The following is a 12,623-nucleotide window of genomic DNA, read 5'->3' as shown; positions in this document are numbered from 1 at the left end:
TTTTGTTTTTAACAGAACTGCTGTAATTCTGTTTCAGGTGGTTCAGGATCTGTCAGAGATGTGAGCAGAGTTAGGGGATCCTCTCTCTGGCTCCTGCCCTTTTGGGATTTCTTAATTTCTTCAGCATTCAAAGTTTCCTGGCTTCACTTTTTTGGTTCTCCAGAAAAGAAAAACTGGGAGTTTTCCCACATGCACCCCTGCTGCCAAAGAGCCTGCCTCCTGGACTGCACTTAGCTCCAAGCTAAACTCCAATGAAAGGGCAACTTTTGTTTATGGTTCCTCATCTGCCCTTCTCCAAGCAAGCTTGCCCTCCCCACCAGAGTCATGCTCCTGTTCGCATTCCAGGGCATTCTGGTAGTTGCTTTTTGTATTATGTTTTCTGCTGGGGGATAGTCCAGTAGGGTCTTAGTCTGTCATATTTGGAAGCAGAAGTTCTATCCCTGCCTGGTACTTTGACTCTTGAGAGTCACTTCTTGCCTTGGTTAATGCAATACGTCCTAAACAGTCCCTGCTTCCACCCTTGACCCCTAAGGTCTATTCTCAACACTTCAAGAAGAGGGATACTGTGAAAGCATAAGAGCAACTTCTAGCATCCCCCCATTTCACTTTAGGGATTTAGGTAAATGCTTAAAATGTCCTACTCTGCCTGATTGAAACTCCTCGGCCTTGACCTCCACGTCACATGCTTATGCTATGCTGGTTTGCATCCTACTTTTCTGACCGCTCGTGTTTACTTTCAACAACTCGAGTTTACTCTTGCTCCTCTAATCCTGAAAGGTCGGTCCACCCTAAAAATACGGTCCTTGGCAGTCTGGTTTTTCTCCTTTCCACTTTCTTCTCTGGAGATCTCATCCACTTCTACACTTTAAGCTTACATGTCACGGCAAAGAAGCCTTAAGTCTCTCCCACTTTCTCAGCAGAGCTGCAAACAGCGCTGACATAAGGAGAATTAAGGGCTTCTGGACTCGGGGTATTCTTGAACCTTCTTCTCGCTAGCATCTGCCCAGATCTGAATAAGCGCAGACCGAAAGGGGAGTGCGTTTGCGTAGGTTCTAGTTACGTTTGTCTGAAGATGGGGCTGACAGAACTGTCCTCCCAGCATCTGAGCTCTCCCGCGCCAGCGCATGGGACGACTGGGAAGCGGAACCCAAACGCGCGCGTCTCTGCTTCTGGTCGGGCGCGGAGAGCGCAGCGCGGTGCACCACGGGCGCACCTCACAGCAGGGCATGGAGGAGAGCGGCGAGTCCCAGCCGACCGCGGGCTGCAGCGATGTGCGCTCGAGCGGCGACCGCGGCGGCGGCGCCCCCTCATGGGCCCCCGAGGACGCCTGGATGGGCACGCACCCTAAGGTCAGGAGGCGCGAGAGGAGCAGGGCGCCGGTCCAGGCCTCTACCCCAGGCGGAACCCACGGGCCGTGCTCCCCTTTGGGCCCTTGACTCCCAGCCGCATGGGATCGCCGTTTACGCGCGAACCTCACCGAAGGGGATCCTTTATGCTCACTGCCCGCTGCAGGCAACCTTATTTTTGTTTGTTTAAATGAGTTGAACTCTTGTTCTGACACCGCCCCCTTCCCCCTCCCTCAGACCATTCTTAGCTGGAGGGAACAACATTGAATACACCGCCCCTCAAGGCCAGATAGTAACCACTCCACTAATCTGAATTTTGCTGTCTTAGGGCTCGTTCCGGGGATGGTCTCATTTAATACTCACAGTAACCAAGCAAAACAGTTTGTGGGCCATGGATAAGATGTAGTAGTCTACAGTGATTAAGGTTTAGGCACAATCCTCATTTGCCTCTGCTTGGCAAATTGCTGCCCTGTACCAGTCATGGCCCAAACAATGAACGGATAGTGAATGGATATAAGGGTTTTTGTAGGAATATCAGGGACTAGATACTTTGGTCTAGTAACTTTAGTAGAATTACAGTCTTCTGCTGGAGAGCAATAGTTCATAGATAATAATCTAAAAACAGTCCAGAAAAGGAACAATTTGAAGATCTTTTCATCTTCTCTTGCTTGATTTTATCCTCCTGCTCTGATCCCCTTATTTCCCCTCAAGGTGAGAAAAACAAACACTAGCATGGAGGTGTTATTCAGTGCCATAAAAGAACCAAAACATGGAGAGGGATCATGGTGGTTAGGAGCATGAACTCAAAGTTAGACTGCCTGGGTTTGAATCCTGGTTCTGTCACCAGCTTTGTGATTTTTTTTTTTTTTTTGGTGCAAGTTGTTTTATCTCATTGTTCCTCAGTTTTCTCATCTGTAAAATGGGGATAAGAATAGTACTAACCTTATAGGGTTGTTACAGGATTAAATCAGTTAATATTGGTAAAGCACTTGACATATAGTAAACATTACCTAAGTGTTTAATAAGTGGAACAACAGTAACAAATTTTAAAAACTTCTTCTAGATTTCATGTTACTATTTATATTGGTTGTTTGATTTTTCACTTCTGCATTTGTATTATTCAGTTTGAAAATTACTTAGGTCGATCTAGTAACGCAGTATCAGATTTATCATCCTCAAACACCATTTTGATTATATTATTCCCATGCTTAGAGAATTTCCTTATGGGTAAAATTCAAACTATTAGCTTGGCCATCAAGACCTTGCCACCTGGTCCCCAGTTGCCTTTTTAGTGTCATTTTCAAACATGTTTAAGGTTTGAGGAGGACAGTTAATAACACCCCTCTTTTCCTGTACCTGTGCACACTTAGGAGGACACCGATGGGGAAGTGTGACTTCAGATCTGCACCCAGGCAGGTCTGCTGACGCCTCACTTCTGCATTGTCTCTGCTTCCCCACCTAGTCACTGACATAACTCGAATACCTCAGGCTTCTCTTGCAGGGGCAGGCCCCTGAAGAATGTTTGCTCAGTGCTGACCAACAGTCTGAAAGCAGCAGCAGCTTGCTTGGTCCTTTAAAAACCAACAATTAAATAACTCCCTACTCTTGAGTGAGCAGGGGTGGGGAGAGAGGCCAGGAGTGGTCTTCTTGCAGACTTTCTCCACAGGCAAATTAGAGACCAGGGAAATAGAGGCTCCCACTAACATGCGCCAACAAAAATTCTATTAAAAAATGTCTACTCCTGGCAGATAGGTTTCTTTATAGGCCCTTGAATATGTGTTGCTTATTCCCACCTTTGTGTGATTACTCACACTGTTACTCTACCTTCTCTATTTATTCAAATCATACATGACAAGTCCTTCAGGGCCCAATTTGCATCCCACCTCTGCCAGGAAACATTCACCAACCAAGCCACCTGAGTGGAGCTCCTTTGACCTGTTGTGTCATGTTTTTTTATTCCACTCACTTGGTTTTTAGTCACTTACTGTCATGTATTTTTATTTACCTACAATTGCAGGTGTGCGTGTGTTTACCCTAACAATCCATAAGTTTTTTAGAGATGGGATCAGGGCTTAATTGCCATGTAACTCCCACTATACCTATAAGAGAGTCTTATATATTATCTATTTAATGAATAGTTGTTGATTGAAAGAAAATATTAAGAGATTCTTCCTTCTCTATTTGACAATTACATTTTGATTTTCAGTATTTAGAAATGATGGAATTAGATATAGGAGATGCCACCCAAGTTTATATAGCATTCTTGGTTTACCTGGACCTCATGGAGAGTAAGTATTTGTTTTATTATTGTTTTGTTATTAGGGCGGTGTTGGGGGGATGAGGAGTTGGGTTGGCATATAGCGTTTATGCATTTGCTATTAATTTTGTCACTGTTGTGATTTCTTTATTCCTTTACATTGGGAATTACTGGGTAACAGAAAATACTAGAATGATAAGGAGACATAGCTTTATAAGTGATGTTTGCTCAGCTATTAGGTAGGTGTTTGGAATTTTTATCTTTTATTTTTGGTAAACATTATTGTCCATTCAATGATGCACTTTCAGGTAAAAGTTGGCATGAAGTAAACTGTGTGGGATTACCAGATCTCCAGCTCATCTGCCTTCTTGGTACTGAGATAGAAGGAGAAGGGTTACAGACTGTGGTACCTACACCCGTCAGTGCTTCCCTCAGCCATAACAGGTGGGCAGGTGATTTTGATCTTTGTTTAACAGGTTAGTCCCTTTCCTGGATAAAGCGCTAGGAATCATTAAATTAGAGGTAGTAATATATATATATAGTATTTGTATACATTTTGTAAAATTTTATCTTCCACTTTTTTAGTTAACTCCAGGTCACAGTAGTGTACACTTACATACAGATACAAACAGAGCATTTGTCATTTACACTTTTCCTTTGAAAATAAAATATCTTAATATTCTGTCTAATATTGATATATCACAGATGCTTCAACAAGTTGGCTTTAATTAATGACAGAGATTCTGTAGAGACAGACATTGGAAAGTTTTGAAGCAAGGAATGTGGTTAAAAACAATCTTGATTTTTCCCTCTTGCAATGTGTCTGCCACATATTGTTAACATTTTCAGATAATCTGCTGTTCAATGACTGTAAAAATTTGGAGGTTTTGTTCCTTTCCTCTCAAAGCATTTGTAGAGGTAGTAATATATTTTAAAAGGAATTTGGGGTACAGGGATCATTGCTTTACTCTTGGTTATTTGAGGAATAAGTTAAATATGAGTATTTAACAAGTGTTCATTTACTGTAAAGTATTACTGTATTTTTCATGTTCATTGGGAATTGTTTCATTTTAGATCTTTTTAACTTTATAAAAAGGTAATCGTTTGAGGCTCACTTTATGTACTTAATGTCATACTGCTAACATTGATCTATTGTGTATTTTGGAGGTGGGGGCCTGCCATATAGCATTCCATCGTGTGATTGTACCACAGTTTTCACACCTACTCTCTTGATGATGGAGTGTTGCTAATGTTCAACTTCAGGGGGTAATTTCAAACTGTTTTCCAAGGTGGTTGCCTCAATATACTTTCCCCTGCAATGTAAACAAGATCTTTGGAAGCTGTGTGGTCTCTTATATTTAGTATTCTCAGACTTTTAAATTTTTGTCAGTTGAATGGCTTATCTCATTGTGGTCTTAATTTGCAGTTCTCTGATATTGAACATTTATTTATATATTTAATATTTCCTCTCTTGAGAAATGTATTTTCATATCCTTTGCCTACTGGATTGCTTATAGTTTTCTCATTGACTTCTAGGAGTTCTTTATATATTCTTGATAATAATCCTTTTGGTTGTGTTTCTGAGCTTTAAAATCTGTCTTTCAGGCATCTTTTGATGAATACAGTTCTTAATTTGAATATAATCCTATTTATCCATTTTTAATAATCAATATCTTTGTATCTAATTTAAGAACTATTTCCTGTCTAAAGGTCTAAGAAGTTCACCTATATTTTCCTAAGAGTTTTAAAGTTTGCTTTTTTTAATGGTATGAGAGGAAGGCTAGGAACCCTATTTTCATTTGGATAACCATTTTTCTCCACCTCCGTTTACAGAATATTCCCTCCTTTCCTTATTGTCCGACATATCTCTGTCATTTTCCAAAGCTCCCTCTATGCATTGATTTGTTTCTGGGCTCTCTTTATATTCCATTAGTCAATATATTTATCCTTGTGCCAATACCACATTTTCCTAATTGGTAGCTTCATAAGAAGTCCTGGTATCTGGTTAACAAGTCTCCCTTTTTGCTTTTCTTCTTTAGAAGCTGTGGCAGGCAGCCTCTAAGATGGCTTCTTATAATCCAGCCTTCTGATGGTCACACTCTTGTGAAATTCCCTTCCCTGAAGTGTGGTCTGGAGTTAGTGACTTGCTTTCAATAAATAAAATTTGGCAAAAATGATGGGATGTTACTTCTAAGATTAGATTATAAAAGACTATGGCTATTTGGGGTCTTTTGTGTTTCCATACAAATTTGAAAATTTTTTGTTCTAGTTCTGTGAAAAATGCCATTGGTAATTTGATAAGGATTGCACTGAATCTGTAGATTGCCTTGGGTAGTATAGTCATTTTAACAATATCAATTCTTCCAATCCAAGAACACAGTATATCATTCCTTCTGTTTGTGTCATCTTTGATTTCTTCCATCAACTTCTTACATTTTTCAGAATACGGGTCTTCCTGACTTCAGACTATGCTACAAAGCTACAGTAATCAAAACAGTATGATAGTGGCACAAAAATAGCTACATAGATCAATGGGACATGATAGAAAGCCCAGAAATAAACCTACATGCTTATGGTCAATTAATCTACAAAGGAGGCAAAAATATACAATGGAGAAAAGACAGCCTCTTCAATAAGCAGTGCTGGGGAAACTGGACAGCTATGTATAAAAGAATGAACATTCTTTAATACCATGTACAACAATAAACTCAAAATGGATTAAAGACCTAAATGTGAGCCTGGATACTATAAAACTCCTAGAGGAAAACATAGTCAGGACACTTTGACATAAATCTCAGTATTCTTTTTTTTGATCCATCTCATAGAGTAATGGAAACAAAAGCAAAAATAAGCAAATGGGACCTAATTAAACTTACAAGCTTTTGCACAGCAAAGGAAACCATAAACAAAACGAAAAGACAACTTACAAAATGGGAGAAAATATCTGCAAACATTGCGACCAACAAGGGCTTAATTTCCAAAATATACAAACATCTCATACAGCTCAATATCCAAAAAACAGACAACCCAATCAAAAAATGGGCAGAAGACCTAAATAGACATTTCTCCAAAGAAGACATACAGATGACCAATAGGCACATGAAAAGATGCTCAACATCGCTAATTATTAGAGAAATGCAAGTCAAAACTACAATGAGATATCACCTCACACCAGTCAGAATGGCCATCAACAAAAAATCTACAAACAATAAATGCTAGAGAGGTTGTGGAGAAAAGAGAACCCTCCTGCACTGTTGGTGGGAATGTAAATTGGTGCAGCCACTATGGAGACCAGTATGGAGGTTCCTTAAAAAACTGAAAATAGAGTTGCCATATGATACAGCAATCGCACTCCTGGGTATATATCCAGAGAAAACTCTAATTCTAAAAGATAATGCACCCCAGTGTTCATAGCAGCACTATTTACAATACCCAAGACATGGAAGCAACTTAAATGTTCACTGACAGATGAATGGATAAAGAAGATGTGGTATATGTGTGTGTGTGTGTGTGTGTACACACACACACACACACACACACACACAATGGAATATTACTCAGCTATAAAAAAGAATGAAAAAAGAATGAAATAATGCCATTTGCAGCAATATGAATGGACCTGCAGATTATCCTATTAAGTGAAGTAAGTCAGATAGAGGTAGACAAATATATGATATCACTTATATGTGGAATCTAAAAAAATGATACAAATGAACTTATTTACTAAACAAATAGACTCACAGACATAGAAAACAAACTTATGGTTACCAAAGGGGAAAGAGGGGAGGGACAAATTTGGAATTTGGGATTAACAGATATACACTACTATATATAAAATAAACAACAGGACCTACTGTATAGCACAAAACACTATATTTAATATCTTGTAATAACCTATAATGGAAAAGAATCTGAAAAAGTATATATGTATACACATATATATATATTTTCAGGTATACAGCAAAGTGATTCACATATATAGTAAACAACTATACTTCAAAAAAAAAAAAAGACTATGGTTTCTGTCAGGCACTCTCTCTGACTTGCTTGTTCTGAGGGAAGCCAGCTGCCCTGTGAACTGTCCTAGAGAAAGTCTGAACATAGAGGAGTAAAGCTAATTACTGATGGAGCAAGATTCTTGAGAGGTGGGGAGTGGTGGATTCAACAGACTAGTTGAAGAGATTAATATTGAGCTAGAGGAGGAACACCTGAACCTCTGAGTCTGTGGGGCAGGTAGAAAGGACAGAGGAAGACATAGGTGTATCTGAGTGGGTTTACACGCAGGGAAGAGGACAGAGCACCGTAAATTGTAACATGAAGCACTTTGATAAACACCTATTCCTTTCGTAATTCTCTATGATAAATGCATATTGATTTAATAGAAAGACCACTGGACCAAAGCCATAAGACCTAGGTTCTGGTCTTGACACTGACACAACATTTTCTTTGATGATTGGAGACACACCTAATTTTTCTGAGTTTCACTTTTTTGTCTTTTATTGAGGGATATAGATTATCAGTAGATAACATGTAAGATCCCTTCCAAATCAAAGCTACCATAATTGGTTATTTTCACTGTGTGTATTGTGTAAACTTATATTAAATTTTTAGATTTCTATTAAATATTTTTTGTATGTGTGACTTGTTTGAGAATTGTTTTTTGATATATCAGGCTATTTATACCCTTCTTTGAGAGGCTCCTTACTCTGAGATTTTTCTGTGTGTTTGAATATCAACACACAACAATTTTACTAGCATTATTTCCAATAATGCTTCTGTCTAAAAGACTTAATAATTCACCTTAAATCTCTCCCTTTGTGTCTTTTAATTACTCTAACAAATATCATCCTAGCTAGTATTATTAATATGTTATTTGTTTGGAGAAGGAACTACCATTTAGAGTTTACCTGAATTTAATCCTAAAAAATAAAATCAATAGACTGTTTGAATCAAATCATTTCATAGGTCTAGAATAAGTTTGTGTCCTATTTATTTCTAGTTTTTCCCAACTGGTGATTATTGCTTTTCTAGCTTTTTAAGTTTGTTTTCTTCTTTAAATAGAATTAGTTGGAAGGTTAACTTAGTAATCCATTTTTATACTCTTGAATTTAATAACTCAGAGGGCTTAAGTCTATGTGTTTTGTTTTTATATAAATATTCATAATTATATTATGCAGTGGAATAATAATACACAAAATAGCACAAATGAGGCCCAATACACATTACATTTAATGCCTTTTATGGCATAAACTTTTCTCAACTCAAAGTATGCAAATAACCTTTTAGCAAAGATTTGTGTGTGTATGTTTGATTTCATTCCTCAGTTTTTAACAGGAGTGATATTTTTAGGTAGTAGGCAAACTTTTATCTATTTTTACTTTTATGTGTACTTTGTATATAAAATGTTACATATCTAACAGAGATGCTGCAATTTCAGACGTTTGTGGTTAATGTAGGAATTTTCCTTCATTAGTAACACAGAGAAAATTATTGACTTTGAAGCTTTGGCAGCCTTGTATAGGGAAGAAATTCATTAAGCCAAGTCCTAAAAGTATTTGGGTAGGAATTTATGAAGGTAGCTCACCTTAAAAAAAATACATTTTTTTTAAATTTAAGAGAACAAATAGCTCTTAATTTATCTGATAATAAATGATCTACAAAAATAAATAACTCTGTGTTCACTTTTGAATATCATTACTGTCAGATAATATTGCTTGGACTTTTTAGTTTAGCAAATATTTATAGACAATTATGTGTCAGGAACTGATCTAAGTGCTAGGAATGCCGTGTTGATCAAGACAGCCTCTTTCTTTTTTTGAGGTATAATTGACAGGCAACATTATATTAGTTTCAGGTATAAAACATGATGATTTGATATTTGCATGTATTGGGAAATGATCACCACAATGAGTCTAGTTAACATTCATCACCATACATAGTAACAATTTTTTTCTTATGATGAGAACTCTTAGGATCTACTTTCTTAGCCACTTTCAAATATGCAATACAGTGTTATTAATTGTAGTCACTATGCTGTACACTACATTCCCATGACTTATGTATCTTATAACTGGAAGTTTATACCTTTTGACTCTTTTCACCCATTTCACCCACTGCCTCTGGCACCCACCATTCTGTTCTCTGTATTTATGAATTTTGTGTGTGTGTGTGATTCCACATATGCATGTGGTATTTAAGACATTCTCTTGAAAGTAATGTTCTAGCACTAAATGTTGGCTGGAAAATAAATTTTATTTCATTTTTTGGTAATTGTTAGATGAGATCTGGTAAAAACAGAATTGTCCTTTGTTCAGAGATTTAATTAACTGTAATTTGGGACCACCTCCACTTATTTTATTGTTAGGTAATTGAATAACAAGGGTAGTGGAGTAATGATAAGTACTTTACACAAGGTTGTGTCAGGACCCAAAAGAAGGACAGAAAAAGCCTCCTGAAAGTTGTAAGATACCATGTTTTAGTAGGACAAGTGCAAGTAGTTAAATGTGCCTGCCTGCCTAGCATAGAATCTAGTTCAGAGTAGGTGATTAATGGCATTGATTAAGGCTGCTAATGAACAAATGAATGTATAGAACTCATGAGAAAAGAAGGGAAGGATGGGGAATGAGGCGGGAAGAGTTACGTACATCATGAAGGCCATCACTGTTTTCACTTTTTTGCTGTTACAAATTGTACTGTAATGAATAGCCTTGTAAGTATATCCTTGTTCTCATGTATGAGCGTTTCTCTAATGTAGAAACCTAGAGGTGAAATGTCTGGGACATATAGCATTTATACCTTCATCTTTACTGGTTCTTACTAACCTGCTCTCCAGAAGGTTATCAGTTTATGGTCCCACTGACAATATATAAGTTTCCATAGACTAGGAGAAGAGATTTACTGACATATAGGTGACAAAGATTAATTCAGAATTTGTAAATAACTTCTGTGCCTCAAGGAAAAGAACAACCCAAATGAAAAACATGGGCAAAGAATGTGAACAGGCAGTTCATAGAAGAGGAACTCAAATACTCAAATCTATTTGTAATCAGGGAAATACAAATATAAGATGTGCTTGTTCATGTTTATCTTGATGATGCAGAAGCTTTTCAGACAGTTTATGTTGTTATTGTTTGACAAAAAGAAGGTATGGGGGGACCTTTGAACAGGGCTATAGCTAGCTCATAACATGCCTTGGAGCGAATTAGAAAAAGGGACTCCCTCTGGACATACAGAAAAAGTCTCTTCACCAGGATTCAAGGTTTGGCAAGCACCATAAATCAGATTTCAGACGCACTTGTACCTGGCATCCTTGTGCAAGGCACAGTCTGTACAATATACATGATTCCTTACCCCTGAAGCATGTCTGTTGAGTCCTAGGTTTCCAGAAGGAACTCTAAAAATTACTGGTACATGGATGGTGTTATTGAAGGGCTTTAAGCAGGGGAGTGATGCTGCAGGTTATTCCATGTGGTTATAAGAGTATTTTGCATTTGTAGAGAAGTTACAGAATTTCAAAGTACCTTCACATGTATACTCTCGTTTCATCAGCTCTAAAATCCTTAGTGGTATATAGGGTACTTGTTTTATCCTAATTTCACATATAAAAAGCTTAGATTAAAAATGTGGTTTTATTTATGCTCTACTGTTCCCAAAAGATAATAAAGGATTAAATGAGTTGTGCCAAGATTCATAGTAGATAACAAAGTCTCATAGCTATAGTTCTTCTTACTTTGTTGGTGATTTTAAAATCTTTTACTGTAGAATAAAACCAGATACAGAAAACTACATAATATAAATGCATAGATTGAGTTACAAGGCAAACATTTTGAACACTTGTAACCCACCAAGTCAAGAAATAGAACTTTTCTAGCCATCCCAGAACCACTTGAGTGTGCCCTGTCCTAAGCATTACCTTTTCCTTTCCCGTTATTCTTACTTTTATAATAATAACTTTTATTTTGGCTATACTATTTTATGGTGTACTCATGGTACATTTCAACATTTCCCTGTCCTCTGTATTTTCTGAAAATTGCCAACTGGAACCAGGGCCTTGATTATATCATATTAATAAGACTGTAGCTGGTGGTCTGTTCTTTTGTCAGGAGGCATGTAATGTCCTTTTACTTTTTTTTTTTTTTTTTTTTGCGGTACGTGGGCCTCTCACTGTTGTGGCCTGCGGAGCACAGGCTCCGGACGCGCAGGCTCAGCGGCCATGGCTCACGGGCCCAGCCGCTCTGCGGCATGTGGGACCTTCCCGGACCGGGGCATGAACCAGTGTCCCCCGCATCGGCCGGCAGACTGCCAAGCACTGCGCCACCAGGGAAGCCCCTTTTACTTTTTATATACATTTTAAAATCAACTTAATTTCTACAAATAAAGCACTTCTTTATTTACATCTCAAATTTTGCCCATTAAAAAATGTTTTTGGTTATATCCTGTAAATCTCTGTTGATCTGCAGTAGAGTCCAGCAAACTCTTTCTGTAAAGCTCTAGATAGTAAATATTTTGGGATTTGCAGGCCATTTGGGCTCTATTGCAGCTCTTTAGCTCTGCCATGTTATGGTGAAAGCAGCCCTAGACAATACATAAACAAATGGTGTGGTTTTTATAACTTTATTTACAAGAACAGAGGGCAGTCCAGATTTGGCCCATAGACCATTGGTTTACCAACTCCTGATCTGTGGGTTTTGCCTCTATCCTTCTCTTTTCCTTACAATTTTTCTGTTAAAGAACCTGGGCTGTTTGACATGCATACTCTCCCATAATCTGGGTTTGTCAGTTATTCACGGTGCATTTCAGCATGTCTCCCTGTCCTCTGTATTTTCTGTAAATTGGCAGCTGAAACCAGCAGCTTGATTAGATGCAATTGGATCATGTTAGTAAGACTATAGCTGGTAGTCTGTTCTTTCATCAGGCAACATATAATGTCTGATTACCTCTCTGTGTGATCTTAGTAGCATTGATGCTTAATGCCTAGCTTTGACTGGTGGTTTTAACCTTTGTTGTCATTGTTGTTCTGG

The 12,623-nt window shown here is 38.0% G+C and overlaps 1 protein-coding gene across 3 annotated transcripts in view; it reads left to right on the top strand.

Moving 5' to 3' along the window:
• Positions 1-1,226: 1,226 nt before the first annotated feature.
• The window catches only part of TSEN15 (tRNA splicing endonuclease subunit 15), a gene marked incomplete at both ends in the record, with an annotated part of 31,369 nt that continues 19,972 nt past the window's right edge, over positions 1,227-12,623 (top strand). For 2 of the 3 annotated variants that reach the window (XM_079697119.1, XM_079697120.1), the window contains 3 exons: positions 1,227-1,349; positions 3,553-3,634; positions 3,912-4,047. In XM_079697119.1, coding sequence (XP_079553245.1) covers positions 1,227-1,349; positions 3,553-3,634; positions 3,912-4,047 — 341 coding nt within the window. Of the gene's footprint in view, positions 1,350-3,552; positions 3,635-3,911; positions 4,048-5,642; positions 5,771-12,623 lie in introns of those variants that run through there. The other variant, XM_079697121.1, reaches the window with a different exon arrangement.

Source organism: Hyperoodon ampullatus, assembly GCF_949752795.1.
Source record: "Hyperoodon ampullatus genome assembly, chromosome: 2".
NCBI lineage: Eukaryota > Metazoa > Chordata > Mammalia > Artiodactyla > Ziphiidae > Hyperoodon > Hyperoodon ampullatus.
Note: the sequence above shows the minus strand (reverse complement) of the source record. Positions and strands in the feature narration are given on the sequence as shown.